The sequence below is a fragment of the Oryctolagus cuniculus genome, chromosome 16 (genome assembly GCF_964237555.1).
Source record: "Oryctolagus cuniculus chromosome 16, mOryCun1.1, whole genome shotgun sequence".
NCBI lineage: Eukaryota > Metazoa > Chordata > Mammalia > Lagomorpha > Leporidae > Oryctolagus > Oryctolagus cuniculus.
This window is the reverse complement of record NC_091447.1, coordinates 20693338-20715729: the sequence shown is the minus strand read 5'-3', so window position 1 is coordinate 20715729 and position 22392 is coordinate 20693338. Positions and strand designations below refer to the sequence as shown.

General features: G+C 46.6%; 1 protein-coding gene across 9 annotated transcripts in view; it reads left to right on the top strand.

Annotated features, from left to right (window-relative positions):
• Positions 1–1517: 1517 nt before the first annotated feature.
• The window catches only part of CPVL (carboxypeptidase vitellogenic like), a 139489-nt gene continuing 118614 nt past the window's right edge, over positions 1518–22392 (top strand). The window contains exons 1-3 of one of the 9 annotated variants that reach the window (XM_008261578.4): positions 6040–6204; positions 15449–15507; positions 21419–21604. In XM_008261578.4, the coding sequence (XP_008259800.2) occupies positions 15495–15507; positions 21419–21604 (199 nt within the window). In that variant the 5' untranslated portion in view covers positions 6040–6204; positions 15449–15494. Of the gene's footprint in view, positions 1752–5499; positions 6205–6512; positions 6640–15448; positions 15508–20209; positions 20586–21418; positions 21605–22392 lie in introns of those variants that run through there. The other 8 variants (XM_070059689.1, XM_051853263.2, XM_008261573.4 and 5 more) reach the window with 8 other exon arrangements.

The window sequence follows — 22392 nt, the reverse complement described above, 5'->3', positions numbered from 1 at the left end:
CCTAAATGCAGTGACTGGTGTCCCTACAGGAAGAGGAGAGGACTGGCAGACACACCCAGGAGAAAAAGCCTGAGGAAGCAGAGGTTACAGTGATGCAGCTATAAGGCAGGGGGTGCATGGACTCCTAGGAACCGAAGGAGACAGGGAAGATTTCTCCACGGAGCCTTGGTGGGGAGCACAGTCCTGCTGACCCCTTGACTTTGCCTTTCTGAACTGTGAGGGAGCAAGCCCCTGTTGTGAGTCCCCCGGTTTGCCGTCATTTGCTATGGGAGTCCCAGGAGAGTAACGTACGGCCTGCCACATGCTCGGTCCACATCCTCATCTTTTGCAAGGATTCTTTTCTCTACACACCTGCAACTCATTACTTTCCTCCAGGCAGTACCTCCACCCTGTAATGAAGCGGCTTGATTTAACCAACAGAGCTCTCTCTCTCTCTCTTTTTTTAATATTTATTCATTTGAAAGGCAGAGTTACAGAGAGGCGGGGAGAGAGAGAGAGAGAGAGAGAGAGAGAGAGAGGGAGAGAGAGGTCTTCTACCCACTGGTTCACTCTCCAGTTGGCCACCAACGGCTGCGGCTGGAGCTACGCTCATCTGAAGCCAGGCGCCAGGAGCTGCTTCTGGGTTTCCCACGTGGGTGCAGGGGCCCAAACACTTGGGCCACCTTCCACTGCTTTTCAGGCCATTAGCAGAGAGTGGGATCAAAAGTGGAGCAGCTGGGACTCGAACCAGCATCCATTTGGGATGCCGTGGTGGCTTTACTGGGCACACCACAGCACTGGCCCCGCTCTCTTCTTTAAACCAAAGAAGCTCCACCTCAGTCATTTTGCTTTCCAGATGTATTCTTAAGAAAACAATCATGTAATATGATTTTATATGAAAATACTACTTAATGAATTAATAATAGAGGGGAGTGTGGGTATTTGGGCCAGAAGTTAAGATGGGTTAGGAGACTGGCATCCCACATCAGAGGGCATGGGTTCAAGTTCCAGCTTTGTTTGCAATTCCAGCTACCTATTGTGCACACTGGGAGGCAGCAGATGGCTCAAGTGCTTGTGTCCCTGCTACCCATTTGGGTGACCTGGATTGAGTACCCGGCTCCTGGCTTCAGCCTGGCTCAGTCATGGCCACTGTGGGCATTTGGAGGGTGAAGCAGCAGATGAGAGGTCTTTCTGCCTCTCTCTGTCTCTGTATTTCTCTCTCTCCATCTCTTTCTTTCTCTGCCTCTCAAATAAATACAAATTTAAAAAATAATTATAGAGAAAAATTGGAAGCAACTCAAATGACCAAATGTTGGAAAATGGTTGAATAATGCACACACACACACATACATACACACATGCACACCAAAACAGACAGTTTCACAGAACGCTATACTGATATTTTCTCTCTTTGTGACCCACAAATTCCATACATTGAGGTTCCAATCCCTGATATCTTAGAATGGGCCTTTTTTGGAAATAGAATCTTCACAGAAGTATTCTTGTTAAAGGCAAGTCAACAGGATGAACCCTAAATCAACAAGGAGCCGTGTCCTCATCAAAAGGTTCATCAGGACGCTGAGACAGACGTGCACAGAAGAACGACACTGGGAAGAGACCCATGGAAAGGCCCTGGAAAGACAGAGATAGGAGTTGGTGCTGTCACGGCAAGGAATTCCTGGAGCCACCAGAGGCAGAAGACACAAGGGAGAGGCTTTCGCCTACAGAAGAAGGCCCTGCTGGCACTTTGATGTCAGATTTCTGCCCTTCAGGTTGGTGAGACGACAAATTCCGATTGTTTATAGCCACTCAGTTACTTGTTACAGCAGCCCAGGGGGACAGAGACACCTGTTCTATTGCCCTAGTCCGTCCTGTACTGCCGTGTTCTGTTCTGCTCTATTTCGCTAAGAGAGCTGATTTCCCAATCTGCTAGTTCTGGATGCCATCAGCCTCTGTGCTTCCTGAGCTTGGTCTGGCCCCATGGCCTCACTTCAGGTTTAGTCAAGCCCTCATCCATGCAAACAAGTCCAGTCTGTGGGTAGTGGGTCATTCTAGAACAGAGCCCCTGCTCCGGTACACATGGCACCTTCCACTTGGGCTGCTCCTTTCCCCCCAATGGCTGTTCATTTTTTTTAATATCTTTTAAGATTTATTTATTTATTTGAAAGTCAGAGTTGAGAGAGAGAGAGAGAGAGAGAGAGAGAGAGAGAGGTCTTCATCCAATGGTTCACTCCCTAGATGGCTGCAATAGCCAGAGCCACGCCAATCTGAAGCCAGGCGCCAGGAGCCTCCTCTGGGTCTCCCACACGGGTGCAGGGGCCTAAGGACTTGGGCCCTCTTGTACTGCTATCCCAGGCCACAGCAGAGAGAGCTGGATTGGAAGTGGAGCAGCCGGGACCAGAACTGGCGCCCATATGGGATGCTGGGACCTCAGGCCAGGGCATTAACCCGCTGAGCCACAGCATCGGCCCCAGCTGTTCACTTTTTAATGCCAGTGTCATGTCCTCTCCTCGGACAAGATGCCCCAGAGTCACTTCTCTTAGCCCCAAATACAGCACTGCTCACGTTGTGTTCTGGGATTGATCGACAGGTCTCCTTCACCTGTTCCCTCTGCCCTGAGCCCCAACTAAACTGTAAGTTCCTTGAGGAAGACTGTCCTGTCTTTTTTCTTAAGTACACAGCCCAGAATCTGTTGGACCAAAAGCTCCATGCAGGGTGGCCCAAGCATGTGAGTCCACTTTCCGCTTCAATAACTTGTGACTGTTTTAAAATTTACTTGATATGAGTGGCATTGAGCACCTTTGCATTTGATTATTGTTTATTGCCCCTGCGTATTTTCCTGCTGGACTGTGGTCTTTTCACTTTTTATTTGTCAAGCTGCTCATTTGGTAGAGCCACTAAGCCTTAGACTATAATGTAAGTTTAAAAATCTGTTATCTCATAAAAATAATACATTAAATATTAAATTTAAGAAGCTTCACCAACTTGAGAAGTCTGAATGTTCTTGTTCTCTGAGGCTGCTGCTGGCACACCGGGGCCTGGTGCTTTCATCCTTTCATGATGAGCGCACTCTAAAACAATCACGAAAGCTAGCTGGCTGAACGCATTACCCAGTGGGTAACATTATTTATTATCAGAGATGCATGTGCACAATGGTCCACACTATACTTTTTTTTAAAGACTTTTTTTATTTATTTGAAAGACAGAGTTGCAGATAGAGGTAGAGCCGGGGAGAGAGAGAGAGAGAAAGATTGATCTTCCACCTGTTGGTTCACTCCCTAGATGACCACAACAGCCAGAGCTGTGCTGATCCGCAGCCAGGAGCCAGGAGCTTCTTCTGGGTCTCCCACGCAGGTGAAGGGGCCCAAGGACTTGGTCCATCTTCTACTGCTTTCCCAGACCATAGCAGAGAGCTGGATCAGAAGTGGAGCAGCTGGGACTCGAACCGGCGCCCATATGGGATGCCGGCACTGCAGCCTGGAGCTTTAACCCACTGTGCCACAGCGCCGGCCCCCACACTATACTTTGACAGGACTGGCAGCACCTCAGTGATGAGTTTCATTCCACGTTTCCCTGGAGATGACATCACTCGGGGGAGGAGCTTTTCAGTTCCATTATAATCTTATGGGACCATCGGCATGGATGTGGTCTGTTGTTGAAGGTTATTCAGTGCATGATCGTGTTTTAATGAATGTTACTGTAATTCTTTATTCAGTCAGTGTGCACCACTTTTCACTGAAACAAAAATGGAAATTAAAAATCTGTTATTCAGCCTTCACAAGACTAAGTGGGAAATAAATGTAAACTTTCAAATGATGTTTTTGTAACTTGCAGCATCTATATCCCTAAAGTGAATAAAACTGCAATAAGATTAATATCTTTTTTAAAAATACGGTTGTGCCAGTCATACATCTTCCTTCCTTCCTTCCTTCCTTCCTTCCTTCCTTCCTTTCTTTCTTTCTTTCTTTCTTTCTTTCTTTCTTTCTTTCTTTCTTTCTTTCTTTCTTTCTTTCTTTTTCAATTGAAAGGCAGAGACAGAGAGAGAGAGAGAATCTTTCATCTGCTAGCACGCTACCCAAATGATTGCAAAGGTCAGGGCTGGAACACAGCAAAGCCAGGACCCTGGGACTCCATGTTGGTCTGCCACGTAGGTGGCAAGGGCCCAAACACTTGACCCATCCTCTACTGCTTTCCTAGGCACATTAGCAAGGAGCTGGGTGGGAAGTGGAGCAGCTGGGACTCGAACTAGTGCTCATTTGAGATGCTGGTGTCGCAGAGGCTTAACCTCCTGGACCACAACCTTGACCACTTGTTTTCATTTAATTGGACCCATTTTGGCCACAGATATTCCATGGCCAGTAGCTGTCCCTGTCTGCAGCCCCAAGGGCCTGTTGCCAGGGCTGACCCTCTAGATGGCTCGCCCATCTAGCTGTCTGGCTGTAGTCCTCCCAATAGGGTGAAGACTCCACAGGCAAACACCCACTGGGACTCAGCACCCCGTGTCCCTATCTCGGCAAACTCTCCTCTGAGCCCTCACAGTGGCACTTTGAGGGCCTGCACACCAGCAGCACTGTTGTCTCCCAGCGTCTGTGCTCCCATGGGTGGACGGTGTTGCCTCTGCCTTCAGACTCCCAGGCCCAAGTGGTGGCAAGGCTGCTTCTGGGAGCTAGACTGGGCTGCACCTACAGGCGAGAGCCCCTGTGGAAAAGAGGAGGTGGCAGACCAGGAGTTGGAAACCAGCTCTCCTGACACCAGCAGGTCATCTAAGCACTGGAACCTGGCCTTTCGCGTCACTGCCAAGGTTTGCTTGTCAAAGCAAGAAGGTGGAACCTATTAGACTTCACAGTTGGCTAAGTTAGTTGGTAACTTTAAAATATCTGGCTCTCTGGTTTCTGGGCCTCTATTGCAACTCTGGTTCTTGTCTCTGCAAATATGCGAAGTGGGCTGACCTTTGCCTCAAAGAAAAATTCTTTTCCCACCTGCTAATTATTCTGCACAGAGATAAGTGGGTGGAAGTTCTTGGTGCGTGGCGTATGAGGGCGAGTGACGCCTGCAGGCTCTGGGTGCATCTCTGTGCCCAGTGGCTAATGTGGTTCTTCAGGGAGTCCTCATGGCAGCCCAACAGAAGAGGAACCTTGGTTGCTCCCCAGAGAACCCAGACTGCGGGACATTAAGTCATCTGTTCTGGGCCACAAAGACACCCTTCAGTCATCAGCAGTTGCATAACAAACTACCCCAAATTGGAAGTGGCTAAAAACAACAGCCATTGTTCCCTCTGGTTGGTGGGCTGGCTGAGCTCGCTCAGGCAGCTGTGCTTCTCTGGAGGGCAGGCTGAGCTGGAATCCTCCCCAGGGCCTCTCTCAGGGTCTGGCAGGCCCTACTGTTGTTGTTGGGAAAGATGACCTTATCCATTCGCCATGGCAACTTCCTCCCCTTTTAACGCCCCTGCTCCTCCCACCGTGTGGCTCAGCGCCCAGCGCCGGATGTTGGTTACTAACAGACACTCGGGCCACTTAGAAGACTTGTGACCCTACACGGGTTCCTTAACCTCTTTAAATCTCAGTTCCTCTCTTGCAAAATGAGGATAATTGCAGAGCAGAATGCATCTGGTTGCTGCAAGACTTCCAGGCAGTAACGCGGGGAGAGAACTTGGCAAGAGGCTGGCAGTTGGTGTATACTCAATATTAACGTGATAGGAATGTGGACCATCAGTGAATGCCTGCTTTTTTTTTTTAAGCAGTGGGAGTGAAACACCAATTGATTTCCAGAGGCAACCAAGGGGCTTGCAAGTACGGGAGTGAGGAAATGATTTGAAATGCTAAACTGGCAGCAAGTGAAGATCAAAAGCAAACAAACAGACAAAGCCACAGGTGTGTGGCCCCGCTGCTGAGCTTTGTCTGTTAATTTGTATGACTCCGCCCTGAGCTGTGTGCTTCTTTCAGGATGCAAAGTGCTGACTCTGCGGCGCCGCTGCCAGGATTCCGGACCAGGACGGGAGGTGGGGACATACCTTTGGCCCTATAGGCCCGGGTCACGTGAGCCTAGCGGCGTTTAAAAGCTGGCATTCGGCAGGGTGCTCCTGACCCAGAGGGGCTGCCTCACCTGGAGCGGCCGTCTCCAGTCGGTGCGCACCGCCGCTTCCGGTGGGTCGTGCAGGTGCAGCGGGACCGGGCCTCGCCGGCTCCCTCCGACGCAGGGAGCGCCGAGGAGAGAAAGCCTATTGGGGTGAGATTGGGGTGGCATGGTTTCGGCTGCCTCGGAGTTTTCCGTTTGGAGACTCAGGGATACTTTGGGTGCGCTCCCGAGTGCACCTGGCACGAACCGGGGCGGTCGCATCAGGGCTTCCTCCCGGCGAGCTGTGGGGGCCTCCATCACTCCCAGCGCGGTCTGCTTGGTGGGAGGGGGGGGCACATTCCTCCCGCACCCCCCACCAACACATCTCGGATGTTTTGATTTCGTGGGTGCGGAGGAAGAGGAGAAACGGAACAAATGCCTTCCATTTGAGCGTGCCGGGAACAAGGAGTCCTGGCTTGGGCGAAGGAAGGAAAGCCCACCAGGAAAGCAGGCTGCGGTTATTCTGGGAACGCGGGAGTAGGAGGAGACCTGGGCCTGGGAAGCAGGTGGAAGCCGCTCCCTGGGAGGGGTCCTCTGTCCTTGGAGGTCAGCGCGGGGTCATGGAAAAAAGGAGGCGGGGTGGGGGGGGGAAGCTTCGATGTATTTATGAGTTTTGCTAGTTGGTGACCTTGGACAAATGAAACCTAAGCCTTGGGCTCCCCACTGAGAGATGGGATTGGTGACAGTTTGTCTTTTTTCGATAGGGAGTTACAGCACAGGGAAAAGAAGTAACATGTAGAAAATGCCTCACCTGGTGCATTCTTGGTTTCTGAGTTATTTTCCCTGTGAGTTGTGATGGATGGCGCAGTCTGCCGTGAAGCCAGGACAGAACGGTGTTTGTAACTCTGCCTGTGTGGTACCCACCACTCACAGGCACTTGCCCCTCCCTGGTGGAAAAGACTTGGGTTTGTTTTGGGAGCCTGACAACGCTGTGTTGGAATCCTGGTGCCAGGTCTACCCCTTGGGCGACACTGGGGACCTTACTCCTCCTCCCCGGACTCAACTTCCCCATCGGAAAATAGGGAAGGAGGTACTTGCTTCCCCGCCCTGAAACCTATGAACTGCTTTTGACTTAGTTGGTGTGGGACGAGTGAAAACAGGAGCATTTAAAACGTCCCATGGGAATGCATTTTATTAACTTGAAAAATGACTTCTACGAAAGCGGTTCAGAAGGAGCCTGGGGACAGTTTTGGGAGAGGACGGTGTGCAGGCTCCACTGGCCTCTGTGCACTTGTCAGGGTCTTTGGCTGATCAGACTTTGGAGATGGGTGTCCCAGGCTGCTGCAGGTGGAGGGGAAGCCCTGTGATGTATCGTCAGTGCTCCTAGCAGGAAGCTGCTGTGTTCATCTTTCTGACCAGAAGTGTGTTATTGGCCCCTCATTGTATATGAACCCAATTATAAGCCAATTTACAGTGGGAGACTCCTAGGCTGATTTTATAAAGATGAGTGGGCTTTGACTGACAGTTTGAAGAAGGTCTTACGGGGTTAACGGTTCACTACCAACAAAAACAAGCAAACAAAGCCACAGCATTTTGCTAATGAATTTGCCTTTGTTTGAGGAAAGGTGATTTTGCAGAGGAAAACTGAGGGCATTCTACTGGGGTACGCACGGAGCGAAGACAGCGAGAGGATAGGGCTCAGTTACTGCCTCGGATGACGCGTTTGCTCCCAAATTCTCAGGGTAAACAGGCAATAACCCCTTCTTAACAGGAAGTACGGTTTATTGTAAATATTCATTTATACATTCATTCTGGAGGCAGAGTGACAGAGAGAAAGAGAGAGAGAGAGAGAATCTCTTCCATCTGTTGGTTCACTCCCCCAAATGATAGCAACAGCCAGGACTGGTCAAGGCCAAAGCCAGGAGCTCAGAACTTCATCTGCATCTCCCACATGGGTCGCAGTGACCCAAGCACTGGGCCATCATCCACTGCTTTCTCCGGCATGTTAGCAGGGAGCTAGATTGGAAGTGGGGTAGCCAGACTCAAACTGGCGCTGTGATACAGGATACTGGCATCACAGGTGGTGTCTCACCCGGCAACACCACCATGCCAGCCCCAGGAATGTTCATTTTAGAGAGCAAGCCTGATTATTTTAGTTTAGCATCCCCAGTGGCTTTATAGTATGGGCCTTTCACGGGTGCACCAAGAACATTTTGAAGAGTTGAAGCCAGGGAGCATCTCCTCGTGAGCAAGGGAACTCTGGAGGGACACCGCATCGGTGCCTGCATCGGCCGGGGAGAGTGGGCGGTGGACAGGAAGCCAAGACCTAGACTTCTCGGTCAACACCAGGATGGGGTTGATGGGAGATTTAAGCAATAGCAGCCTCAGTTCAGGCGACTGCAAGCAGATGCTTTCTTTGTAGAAATCATCCTCATAAGCATAGCTGAAAGGAACTGAGGTGCTAAGAGGCCGCCCCTCCCCCACCGGAGATATCACAGGTGCAGCCTTGTACATGAAATCACGCTCTTTATTTTATTGCTCGAATTCAGTACCTGGAGGCCTCTGTGGAGTGCGTGTGGAGGCTGTGTCCTTAGCTCTGTTAACCTTAAAAAGCAAATTCTTGGGACTGGTGAGTGGGCTAAGTCTCTGCCTGTGGCGGTGGCATCCCATATGGGCACGGGTTCGAGTCCCAGCTGCTCCACTTCCGATGCAGCTCTCTGCTATGGCCTGGGAAAGCAGCAGAAGATGGCCCAAGTGCTTGGGCCCCTGCACCCACATGGGCGAAACGGAAGAAGCTCCTGGCTTCAGATTGGCACAGCTCCTACTGTTGCTGCCATTTGGGGAATGAACCAGTGGATGCAAGACCTCTCCCTCTCTCTGCCTATAACTCTGACTTTCAGATAAATAAATAAATCTTAAAAAGAAAAAAGCAGATTCTTAGCAGCTTACCTTTCCAATCCTGTTGAGGTCTTCTTTTCTCTGTATTCTGACTTTAATATGGGCTTGTCTCTAAAGTGTTTAGTAATTGTGTCCTAGTCCAAATAATTTTTAGGCATCCTGTGGCTCGTACTCCCTCCTGGCCTTTCTGGGACTCTGTATCTCATTACTTGTCTTTTAAAAAGACTTCTTGGCATGTCATGTACCTCTGTGGAGCTGACGTAGCCCAGCTCCCAAAAGATTCATCTCTTCATCCTTTATGATGTTTGACTATGGAAAGTTGAAAGACTTTTACAGTGTGTACCCACCCCACCCCCCGGGTTCTGCTGTCATTCCACTGATGCTGACCTATTCCTGCAGTTCACCTGGGGCTGTGCTGAGGGCAGCTTAGAGCTTACAGCCGTGAAAGTGAGGGTGAAGCTAGCGAGGGAGGAAGGCTTTGGTGGCGCTGGAGCTGGCGTGTGTGAGGGCGTCCTGTGACTCTGGACAGTGATGTTGAGCCACAGTGTGGAGAACATTGCAGCTCGTGACATAAGCCCCCACTTTATCCTGATTGTAGTGGGGAGCCTTTGGGGGGATGGGAGAAGGGGGTCTTGTCCTCAGAAAGCTCACCCCAGCTGTATCAGTGTTAGGTGGCCCTGGAGTGAGAGAGTCCAAAGCCGGAGAGACTGCAGATGTCCCCGGGGACAAGGAAAGGCTCAACGTTGAAGAGAGCGAATGGCAGAGAGGAACAAGGTGGGGGGGGGGGGCTTTGGGGCCAGGCTGATGTGAGGACTCTTGGTTTTGGAGCTCAGGCACCTGCAGTGAGAGTATGGTTCATTAAGAAAGGGACGGCAGGGAGGGATGTGTGGCCTGTGGGGCCTGCCGGTTGAGACACACGCAGGTTGCCTACCTCCCATAATGGAGCACCAGGGGTGCTCAGCTCCTGATTCCAGCTTCCTACAAATGGGCACCCAGGAGGGCCCCAGAATGGCGCAGGTAGCTGAGTCCTTACACCCACACGGGAAACCCGGAGTGAGTTCCCAGCTCCTGGCTGCTCGGTCATTTGGGGAATGAACCAGCAGATGGAAGCTGTCTCTCTCTTGTCTCTCTCTTCCTCTCAAATAAGTAAATACATTTTAAAGAATTTAAAAAGGAAGTGAGAACTCCCAGGAGACCCTGCGAGTTTGCCCAGAGATGCCTGTCAGCCCATTGGGACCGAATACACACGTGCCCCAGTAGGGCAGGCCCCAGGGGTGGGTGAGCGAGGAAAGGGGCAAGCCGGTGAGGAAGATCTGCCCACGGCGCACTCTCGGAACAGAGTTGTCAGCGGCTACCCTAATGACTGACGTGCCCACGGGGTTATTGCAGCCCCAGCTCTCCTTAGGAACTCACAATAGTCACTAACTAAAACTGATAGCCACACGGGCACAGTGGGGTGAGTTCCTCCTGCTCCCACTGTGGGAGGTGGGGGAAGGGAACCAGAGAGAAAGTTACATGTTTTTTTTAGTCTAGGGATTTTGGAGTTTGCAGTACTTTAATCCATGTAAATAATTTCTAAATGGAAAGTCAGCTAATTTGGCGGATTTGTCTCTACAAGGCAACATCAGCTCAGGCTGGGAACTGTAACGACCTGTCCTGAGGGTGGTCTCATTTCCCAGTCAAACCTCAGGTGTGACACTTAGTCTAGCTGCACGACCACCAAGCCTTTCATCTAAATATTTAGCAACCAGAACTCTCCGCTCCCTGCCTCCTTCCCACTTTAATACTTTAGCGCATGCCTTATGTGCTGAATAAATAAATAGTCAACTCTGTAAACCCTTCTTATTATAATTACCTCTGCCAAGACAAAGGACTTTAGATTTGTTTAACATCTGCTCTGTTACCGGAGATTGTTCCAAGGCCTCAAGTAGAAGGTAAGGGCAGAGAGCAGAGTACCTTTGTCTCTTTGCTTTACCTGATAGGTGTGTGTGTGTGTGTGTGTGTGGCCTCATATCTCTCATTATAACAATGAAAGATAGTGTAATTCTACTCAAAATTCAATCAGAATTTGAGTACTTTCTCTAAAGGTAAACTTTTGTTCTGTTTTCAATTTTTATTTATGTATCTGCTAGAAGAAGAAGAGAGAGAAACTCCAGTCTGCTGGTTCACTCCACAGATGACCACAGGGTTGGGCCAAGGCAAGAATCAGGAGCCCAGAATACACTCCAGGTCTCCCATGTGGGTGGCAGAAACCCAACCACTTGAGCTGTCACTGCTGGCTCCAGGCTGTGTGTTAGCAGAAAGCTGGACTGGGGAGTGGTGCCCAGGCGCTTCAGTGTGGGATGTGAACGCCTTCATCACCCGGCCAAAGCCTACTCCGGACAGAGTTTCTAAGCTTACCTTAGAGTGTGTGTGCGCATACTCTAACTCTTTCATTCTAACTATTCCTGTTGGACAACATTATCTCCCCAGATGCTTTGGGGCTGTGTGCAGATGCTGTGTTGGTTGTTGCCACGTGTTACTGCCTCACTGTGGTCCCTTGGGTTTGGTGTTTGGTCATGAGGGAAGCTCAAAGTGAAACTGAATAACTGGATATTATTGGCTGAGTGTCTGCCTTCTGGTCCTGCCTTGTTTTCTTTTTTTAAAGATTTATTTATTTATTTGATAGAATTACACAGAGAGAGAAGGAGAGGCAGAGAGAGAGAGAGAGAGTCTTCCATCTGCTGGTTCACTCCCCTGGTGGCCACAACAGCTGGAGCTGTGCCGATCCGAAGCCATGGAGCCAGGAGCTTCTTCCAGGTCTCCCACTTGGGTGCAGGGGCTGAAGGACTTGGGCCATCTCCTACTGCTTTCCCAGGCCATAGCAGAGAGCTGGATCGGAAGAGGAGCTGCTAAGACTCAAACCAGTGCCCGTATGGGATACTGGCACTGCAGGCGTCGGCTTTACCTGCTACACCACAGCGCCGGCCCCCTGCCTTGTTTTCAATCAAGGGATAACCTCACTCAGAAATGCCAGCCCCTGAGGCTCACACAGAGATCCTGCAGCCTTTCTCCTCCTTGCAGTTTAATAATCACCTCATTCATTCTCAACAATGCCCTGACCCTCTGCTGATTTCTTTGAAGGCTGAAATGAGGAAAAACTGTTTCTGTCTTTTTCACCCCGCCCATCTTCCCTTTTTCCACGTGGTCCCACTTTTGGGCATCTCTAAGGTCACGTTTTGCTTCTTCTATACTTTCCTTCCATTGGGAATCTTTGGAGAGAGTAGGATAAGAGGTAGGGGCCGCAGCAGGATTGAACCTAGTTCAATCCCTTTTTGCCTAGGAGTTAGAAGTAGCCAGTTGTACAAGGAGAAGGAGGCTTTGCATTGCAAGCCTACCGGTCATCCAAGGGGAACTTTAGGAAATGCTGTGTTTATTTGTAGTGGGTTGCAGAATGTGGACCTTATCGCAACACCTGCTTGCTTGGAGTACATGTGTCTGTTTCTTAGGTCTGTTGATTTTTGAAGTGCAGGTGCTGTCCCTTTTTCAATTCTCTCAGAAGTTTTAGCAAATTTCACCCCTTTGGATATGCCCTGGAGATCCCTAATGGGTTGAGTTCTATTAAAGGAGAGAAAAATGTTTGCATGAAGGAGTGTGGAGGGGCCTGTACATTTCAGTGGAACAAACAATGATAATTGAATGCAAGTGAGGCAGAGTAGGTAGTTTGCCGGGAAAGGGCTGGCTGGCGAAAAGCCCACAAGCTCCCACGGTGAGCAGCAAGAAATAAGAAAAGTTAAAGTGACCCGCAGCGCTGGCCTGCTTTAATTGTCTTAATAGGTTCCATCTTCCTTCTTTCCTTCCTTCCTTCCTCCCCTCTTTCCTTCCTTCCTTCTTTCTTACCCCCTTCTCTCTCTCTCTCTCTCTCTCTGTGTCTCCCCACTTGATAGTAAATTTCGGGAAGGCAGCCACTGTCTCTTGTGTTCTCCATGCCTGAGCTGGAGGCTGATCCACGGTAGGAGCCAACCTCAGCCAGTCCGTGGTGCAGTCTGGCTCTGCTCTGAGCTCACTGGCATGGCACTACTTGGAAAGTTGCTCAGTGAACATGGGGCTCTACTGAAGAGCTGCACCAACACCTTCCAGGACTGGTGGTGAGGATCGCTGAGACAGTCTGTGGAAAAGAGCTGACGATAGGAGTAGAGCAACGTGAGGGGGCACACGGTGCTCACTACTCCCGCAGTGAGGGGAAGTACAGGGGGTAGCATAGCTGAGGGTAGTTCTCTTGGAATCAGGGAGAAGTTTCTTGTCACACTCCCTAAAAGGCTCTTACTCATTCGTCCCAATCTTGCCACACCGTCTATCCTAATTTTTCCTTTGAAAAAGTTCATGGTAATAGGCAACTAAATGAAGGTTGATTCTAAAAAACAAAACAAAACAAAACAAAAAAACACAGCGCTACATTTAGTTGAGCAAAACTAGTAACGACTTTCTCACTGGAAGTCACTATTCGCTGTGAGATTTTGAAGTCCTAAAGGATGAAGATTTATAGCCACCCTGCAAAAAGTTATTTTTAAAACTGAAGGACGTACACTCCAGATGCATTTGGTGCAAATCAATTTTCACATCCATGCATACAAGCAGGCTTCTGAAAGTTTATGGAAGATGTGTATTGTGAAGAAATCATGCATGAATTTAATTTTTTTGGAACAAAATAAACTTATCTTATTCCATTTCTTCACGATCTTTTGGAAATACTATGATATGCTGGAAATCCATTATGAAGCAATTTCTGGGCCAGTGGTTTTCAATTCTTTGCAGATAAACGTGTCTTTAAATCACTTGCAATTTCAGCACTGATAAATCCTGCAGATGGTAAACCAAAACAATCCAGCTTATCCAGAAAATCTGCTTTTATCAAAAGTGGCACTGAAGCAGATTTTGTCATAGCATTTTTATGGTGGAATATGGAGTGTGTGTGCTTTTGAAGTGTCCAGATCTGGCTTTATATTTGAGCTTTGCTACTTAAGGGCTGAGGGGCACCAGAACATTATTTAAACTGGGACTTAGTCTGTGCATCTGATGTTTCTCATATAAAGCTGTGGCCTTGGGGCCCAAGATCAGTGTCACGGTCAAAGAAACACGTGCTGTCCATGCGTGGAGGGCTCTGGATGATTTACAAGAAAGAAACCCATTTAATTTGACCCAACAGAATTTCCCATTTTTTCTTAGAAACTTTATTAATATCTTGTGGAACTAATATTCTGTGAAGGACTCTAAGAAATCCTGGATTATAATAATTCCAAACATACTTTGTGTAAGAAATCGGTGTAACTTGCATTTGCATTTCCTTGCGGAGCACGCCAAGTTTTTGCTTGGATGTCTAACAGGCAGCTCTTAGAGCTGTGTGCCTTCCCCTGTCCTTCCCAGCTCCCTCCACAATCTTCCCCACCTCCAGAGATGATTCCACTCTTTCTGAGGGTGGCTGCAACCCAGTACCATAATCTGGATGATTTGAAATCACACCGATTTATTGTCCTACAGTCCTGGAAGGTGGATGTCCTGAATCAGTATGTCAGTAGGGTCGCACTGCCTCTGGTACCCTGGGAGGGGCGAATCCTTCCTTGCCTCTTTCAGCTTTTGGCGTTTACCAACACTCCTCCACGTTCCTTGGTTTATAGACGCTGCACTCCAGTCTCTGCATCTGTTGTCACGTAGCCATTTTGCATGTATCTTTGCATGGCCTCCTTTTCTGTGCATTGACTTCTTGTAAATTTTTTTAAAAGATTTGTTTTATTTATTTGAAAGGTGGACTGGAGAGAGAGAAAGAGAGAGAGAGAGGATCTTTCATCCAGTGGTTCATTCCTCAGATGGCAGCAATGGCTGGGGCTGGGCAAAGCTGAAATCAGAAAGCTGGAACTCCATCTGGGTCTCCTACATGGGTGGCAGGGGCCCAAACACGTGGGCTATTTTCCACTGCTTTAGCAGGCAACTGGATGGGAAACAGAGCAACCAGGCATTCTGATACAGGATGCCAGTGTCACAGGTGGTGGCTTAACCCATTGTGCCATAATATTGCTACCCCCCAGTTTTTTCTTAAATTTATTACTTATTTTGATTTTATTTGAAACAGAGACAGAACTTCCAGTTGCTGGTTTACTTCCTAAATGCCTGTGACAGCCAGGCTGGATCAGATCAAAGCCAGAAGCCTGAAACCCAGTGCAAGTCTCCCATGTGGATGGTAGGAACCAAGTACTTGAGCCATCACCTGCTACCTCCCAAGAAATATATTAGCTGGAAGCTGGAGCCGGTACTCAAACCCTAGTGCTCCAATGTAGGCTGCTAGAATTCTTAATTGTTAAGTGGAATGCCCACCCCTGCATTTTTTTTAATTCCATTTTTGTACAGATTTTTGAAGTGCCCTTTACGTAGGAAGGGTTTAGTATGTGGTATCTGGTACTGGTGTCATTTTCATGGTGACATCTTTGATTCTGGGGATAATCTTTCTACTTCAAAACCGTTATTAATGTTGTCTGCCTTTTAGGTCCACTCCCCAGCCCCACCTCCGCTCACATTTTCCTCCTGGTGGAATGAGATTTCAAGGTAATGCTCATTACTAGGGTATCAGATCCTATTATTTTTTGCTCCTCTTCCTGACTCTTCATTCTGTACCTGCCACGTATCTCAGTTTGTCTTCCTTTCCTGTGGGTCCAAGGCTGTGGTGACAGAGATAGCGATGCCTAATTCATTAGCGAGATTAGACGTGGCTGTCTGGTGCCAGAGGGGCAGCCTGTGCCAGGGAGATAGGTGTGTAAGTGTCAATGTTCCTCCAGCAGAAGGTTGTCCTTTACCTAGTGTGTCATGTACCATTCCCTCTCTGGGAAAAGACTGCTTCAAATATCAATTTTAGAAATTAAAATGATTTCTTAAAGAAGATGAATAGTGGATCCATCAAAAAATAAAGGTTGCTTTTTTTTTCACTATTGGTTTGCATGGAAATCTTTTAGCAAAACAGCTAGATTTGGAATTTTGGTTGGTATTTAATTCAGGATTGCACAATAGTGCTTTATTATAGAATTCAGAAGCTTAGGATACATTTGAATAATGAATCTGTTTTAAACAGAACCACATTCTTGAACCTATCTTTTATTGTAGATTTCATGGAAGTGTCTGTTCCTAGTTGGCCTGTGTATATATGTGTGTGTGTGTGTAATGGAATAATCTTATGTTGGGAGCTACAAAGCCCTTAAATATGTAAGGGAAATCCAAATAACTATTTTTAATTGCCACAAAATGTTTTTTACATGAAAGATATTTTTCCTTTGTTTGGAGTAAGCTGTAGTATAAATTGGAGATGTGAAAAGGAAGGAATATATGAGGGATATTCAGAAAGTTCATGGAACATATGTTTAATGAAAAAAACATAACTTGGAAATCTTTCTGAAGCAAAATATGCCTGTCTTTGAATTCCATTTTTCCATAAACCTTCTGACTTGCCCTCCTAAGGCTAGCTTAAACCTTTCTGTTGGTTTCTCTGTCCTCATTCTGGAGTTTTTGTGTTTGATTCTTCTCTTAGTGGTAGAACACCCCTTCCAGTGGCTCTCAGCTGTCTTGTCTTGGGCCTGGTGCATCTGGTATGTTTCTGGTGGCTTGTACACAGAGAGTACAGTTAGACGGGATCTTCCCTTTTGGACCTTCTACTGGTCATTTCAGGCGTCCAGCTCATCTTACAAATGATGAGGGTGAGACCAATATGTGTAGGGTAAATATTTATATTGTTTTCTGGGTGTTAAATTCAGGATTTAGGGACTAAGCTGATTTCTGCGGTATAAACACCCTGACCACTGCTCATTTCAAGCCACTAATAAGATTCCTGGATTCAGAGGTGGAAAAACATACACAGATGCAAACAATTATATAAACTGCCCTCCAGACATACAGAAAACCTAACTCCAGACCATAGAAAATAGTAAAATCTAGTAGTAATTAGGAAGTGAACAGTTTTTGAGTACTTTTTAATAAGCTCGTTTTTTTTTTCTTTTTGAAGATTTATTTATTTGAAAGGCAGAGTTACAGAGAGGTAGAGTGAGGGAGAGAGAATCTTCCATCCGCTGCTTCACTCCTCAGATGGCCACAACAGCCAGAGCTGTGCGGATCCGGAGCCAGGAGCCAGGAGCTTCTTCCTGGTCTTCCACGTGGGTGCAGGGGCCCAAGAACTTTGGCCATCTTCCGCTGCTTTCCCAGGCCATAGCAGAGAGCTGCATCAGAAGTGGAGCAGCTGAGACTTGAACCTGTTCTGGCACTGGTTGAGATGCTGGCACTGTAGGCAGTGGCTTTAGCTGCTACACCACAGCGCAGGCCCCAGTAAGCTCAGTTTTAAACTTATTTCAGTGCTAAGCTTCCATGCATGGAAATTTAACCATCAGCTCTCTGGGCTGGATCTAGCAAACTAAGAGGAACCGGAATTACTGCCTTGCCCTGGGCCCACTGAGGAGTCCTGGTAGAACCTGGATCACTACACAGCTGTGACTAGAAACCAGACTTCTCCAGAAAGATTTGCCTATCTCTGTTTCTACTTATTCATTTGCTACTAACATGCTGTTAGTAGCTATTGAGATGATAAGAGTCAGAATATTTGAATATAATTGTAGCCACGATGGGAGCATGGAAAGCACATTAGAATTCATGCATAAATAATCCTGGCTTTCAGCCTTGGCCCACTTGCTCACTAATGGTGTCATCTTCATCAAAGCTGAGTTACTTCTCAGTTTTCTAGTCTGCCAGATGAAGGAATTGGACCACATGAACACTGATTATCTCGAGTTGGTCTGACTGTTTAGATCTAACAACTCAACAAATATTTGCCCAGTACCAACTCTGTGCGCACTCCTCAGGGACTTTACTGGAGGCACAATGAAATACGAGTCTAGAGACAATAAATCCTTACCACAGCAACTCGCCTTTATACAGTTTTCATCTGCCAAAGTGAAACCCTGAGTCCCAGGTTCTGGGGTGTCAGGAGATCGGGGCACATCTTAATAGAATGCAAGAGAAAGAACATCAGTTCCGGAAGAACAATAGAACCTTATTCCTAGGAAACGCAAGAGGTCATAACCAGGTAGTAACAAGGAATAAGAAACAAGCATTTTCTTTGCCTTCTCTACCGGCTGCTTTACTTTGTTTTTAAAAAAGCAAAACCTAAACTGTTTTTTTCTGATTATAAGATTAATCATTATAGAACATTTAGAAATCCTTGAGAAATAGTAAATAAGGACAACTTATCAAATAGCCAGCCTAGTATCTTGCTTTTCTTTATCTAGTAATTTATCATATTTTCCAGAACATTCTCTGTAAAGTCACTTTAATTGCTGTATATATCTCCATCTTTTTATTGTATAGTAACTTAATTATCTGATATCTTACAGTGGGGCATTCAAATTGTTGACAGTTTTCATTATTCTAAAGAACATTATGATTAATAGCTTTAATATATAATTATACATTGGACACATGGTTTCTAACTGTAATAGTTAAGGTTTAGTGAGACTTTAGCAAATTTTGTAGTTTTGAGCTTTAGTCTGATTCTGCCAATACTGCTTTGTATTCACCTAGATTTTATTGTTTCTAAACACTTAAGAACATTTTGCCTGAACCCTTCAATATGGTATGAACTAGAAATAGCACCAATGTCTTCATATTATTTCAAGTAGATATGACAAAGTATAAGATTTTTTTTTTTCACTTGTCAGGGGGAGACCTTCTTTCTCTAGTCAAGGATCTATAGAGATGTGTTCAATAAATGCTTAAATAAGTAGGAAGATTAAGGCTAATTTAAGATAAGCAAAAACATTTGAGAAAGGTGTTACAGAAGAAAAGGAAAGCCCACTTCTCCATTCCTGATAATAGCTTTCATTTTAATTAGGAGAGGTGACAGCTGGGCGGAGTTGTGGCGTTCTGACTTGGGCGAGACTCTGAAATGAAGAGAGCCCTTGCTTTAATTCACTTGCGCGGAACCCTGGCTAGAAGAGTGTGTGATTAAATGTTAATGAGGTCTACTCAACTGACTCAACTCTTATGTATTATATTTACATCACTTAAGACAAGGCTGCTTTTGCCTCTTCCTTCACCACCTTTGAATCAACATTTGCTTACAAGGAAAGTGCTGTAACTACTGGTGATTATTTAAATATTAACAGCCTCCATTAAAGGGGCTAGGGGCTTGCAGCGGGAAGACAGATGAGGAATTAGATGGCATGGTTAGTTTCTTGTTTGCCCCTAGGAAAAAAATCTTACAGGAAGAGCTTCTTCCATTTTTTTTTATACCAGTTCTTTTTTTGTTTTTGTTTTTTCCCTGTACCTGTTAGAGAGTAGCATTGTTGATTTAAGGCATTTCTTGAAAGTGGCGCTATTGTTAAAGCACCAGTGTAACAAGTTAGTATAATTAAAAAATGTTTTAATAGCCATTACCCTTGGATTTCGTGGGAACCCAATTTCAGTTTTAAAATTCATTCAGTTCCTTGTTATACTTAATAGCAAGAGGGTTTTTTAGCTCTATTATGTATTTGGTTGTCTTTAATTACATTAAGTGTAGGGAATTCTATTACATTAACTTTGAGATACGACAAGGCTTATATACTCAGATTATAATTATTAACTTATTTTATTGGAGAAATGTTGAAAAGCTTTTTAAATTTGTTACAACCAATATTTTCATGCTGTGCCAAACTGGGTTGTGATAAGCATATGGCTAATAGTTTGCTACACATTTTTGAAAGATGTTCTAATGGTTTGGCATTTTAAAGCACCGAGCAGTCAAAAGCAGGCTAATATTTGCATAATTGTATGTCGTTTTTGCGTCCAGATATCTGAGTGGAGTACTTATTCATTTAATATATTTTAAACATTGCTTTTGTTTATTTAAGAAGTAGGGAGACAGACACAGAGAGCTCCGATCTGTTGGTTCACGCCTCATATGCCCACATTGGCTGGCCTGGGACAGGGCTGGAGCCTGGAGCCAGGAACATGCCTGTTGTTCCCACATACACCGTGGGGGGCGAGTCTTTTTGAAAAGGCTTTATTATTATTACTCGCGAGTAGAAAAGCGGGAGACATACGTCTCAGACCTGCCTCCGCCATTAGGGGGTGGGAGAAAGCTTTAGGAATTAGGTAGGAGAAAGGTGGCGCCATTAACACCTGGCAAGACAAACCTGATTGGACAGGTGGACTAAGGCCCGCACGATAAGGCGGACCCTCGATTCCGGATTTCCGGCTTGAAGGACCTCTCGCTTCTGAAAGGGCTCCGTGTTCCCACGTTCCGATGTTGCTGTGACTTCTTGGTTCCGCCCGTTAGATTTTTCTTTCTTTCGCACGTCCCTGTGATGGCTGACGTGTAGCCCTCTGCTCTGGGTTCTCTCTGTTCGTGTGGCCAGGGCCTAAGGAGCGGGGACTGAAGAGAGGCTCAGACCCATTGTTGAAGTGTAAAGTGGGGAAACTTTGAAGCAAAGAATGGGGCCGCCCAACAAGAGGATTTTATGTTTGGGGAGGCAATGGGAGACCAGGTGGAAGGGCCGCCGGACCCCACTTTACTGCCCTTGCTTGAGGTACTCCTGGGGGTCGTTGTTCTTACGTACAGTTGGTGATGATAATCATTGCTTGAGATTCCTGTCAGGGGAAAGCCCAGGGTAAGTACAACGCGCGTGTTTATGTTAGGTCAGTTGCCATACAGTTGTAAGCCGTTATGGCTTTTGAGCTCAGATGCATACACTTAGCAAACATCACAGCTGAAGAGCCTTGGAAAGCTTTGTGCTCCTAAAGTTTGGCCCCTGGTTTCTTGAGTTTACCTATTAGCAAGATGGAGGGTAACCTGAAGGTGGCTGGCTGTGGGATCTTCCCTCTCTTCCTTCCTTGTCTCATCTTGGATACACATGTCATGATTTGTGAAAGAGATGGGGGTGGGATAACCGGACATCCATTGCCGGTGTTAAATTTCCTGGCCTAGTGGGCATGGGCACCTGAGGGCTCACCGGTGCTCATGCTGCCAACCCATCCGTGATGTCATCCCTATGACCCCTGAGTTCCAACTCCCTTTTACTTACACCTGACCTGGGCAAGGCCTTCCTAGCATCTCTGGGCCTGAAATGTGCTCTTAGACCTCACTGCTTCCCTGCAGTGACACAGAGCACGGGCTGTATTCGTGTGGTGATTGGTTACAGAGCCCTGTTGTCTTTAAGTTTTATCTCAGTCTCCGCTGAGTTTACTTTCCAGGCCACATTTAAAAACATAGGAACTGGTCTCCTGTTTCACTGAGAATCCCTTAAATAACCCTGAGACCAAATAGACCATGGGCTTCAGGGTGAGCAGAGATTGGGGTCTGATTACTCATGGAGGCATCTCTGGTGCTTAGCTAAGGGCCCTCACACACACTAAAACATTTGGAGGGGTGAATACATTGATTTCTTGCATGTGAAAGGGCTAGCTCTTTTTGATTCATTTGTGGAATATTTTTTCATCCTAGACTGGGAAGGGCTGCTTGGTGCCATGCGGAAGGTGATTGTGTTGCTGCTCCTGTTGATGGTCAGCCCCAGCAATGGGCTGTTCCACTCCATATACAGAAAAGCCCAGATTACAAAACCAACTAAGGGAAATGCTGGGCAGCCGTTATTTCTTACCCCTTTGATAGAAGCTGGGAAGATCAAGAAAGGTGAGTTTAAAATAGAGAACCAGTGGTATACTTTGAGCAGGATGAAAATACTTTCCAATATTTTTACTGTTTTTTTTTATTTCAAGTTATTATTTGATGTTGCATATTATATGATTTTTGAGGTAAAATGAGAATTAGGTCGGGATTGTCTACCTTGTTGAGTTGTGGCATTTCTGTTTATAAAATTAGTGCTTGTTCCCCCATGGGCACTTAACCACTCACCTTAAACCTTACTGCGTGTCAGTCATTGGGTCTAAGCATTTGCATGATCTCATTTAAACATCTTGACAACTTAGAGTGCAAACTAAAGCAGAAGAGATTGAGGACTTAGCTGATATCTGGGCGATTCTGCCGGCAGATGCACCTTTCACACCCAGACAGCCTCACCTCATCCCACTCAGCTGTTTTCCCTCTCCAGGCGAGGAACTCACACATCCTAGCTTCAGTTTCTCCATTAAGAAGGTGGAGGTGTATCATCTTATCCAACTTGCAGAGAGACCATGAGAAAATGTGTATGGAAACTCTAGCCTGTAAAATGCTCTTCAAATATGAATGTTTGCAAATGGCCTTATTTAGGGAATGTCAATTTTCCTATTTTTTTGGTAGGAAAAAATGTCATTAGTGTTACTGAGACTCAAATTTATAACCTGCACCTGCTTTTTAAAAATTTTTTAAGATTTATTTATTTGAAAGGCAGAGTTACAGAAAGGCAGAGGCAGAGAGAGGTCGTCCATCTGCTGGTTCACTCCCCAGATGGCTGCAACAGCCTGAGCTGCGCCAGTCCAAAA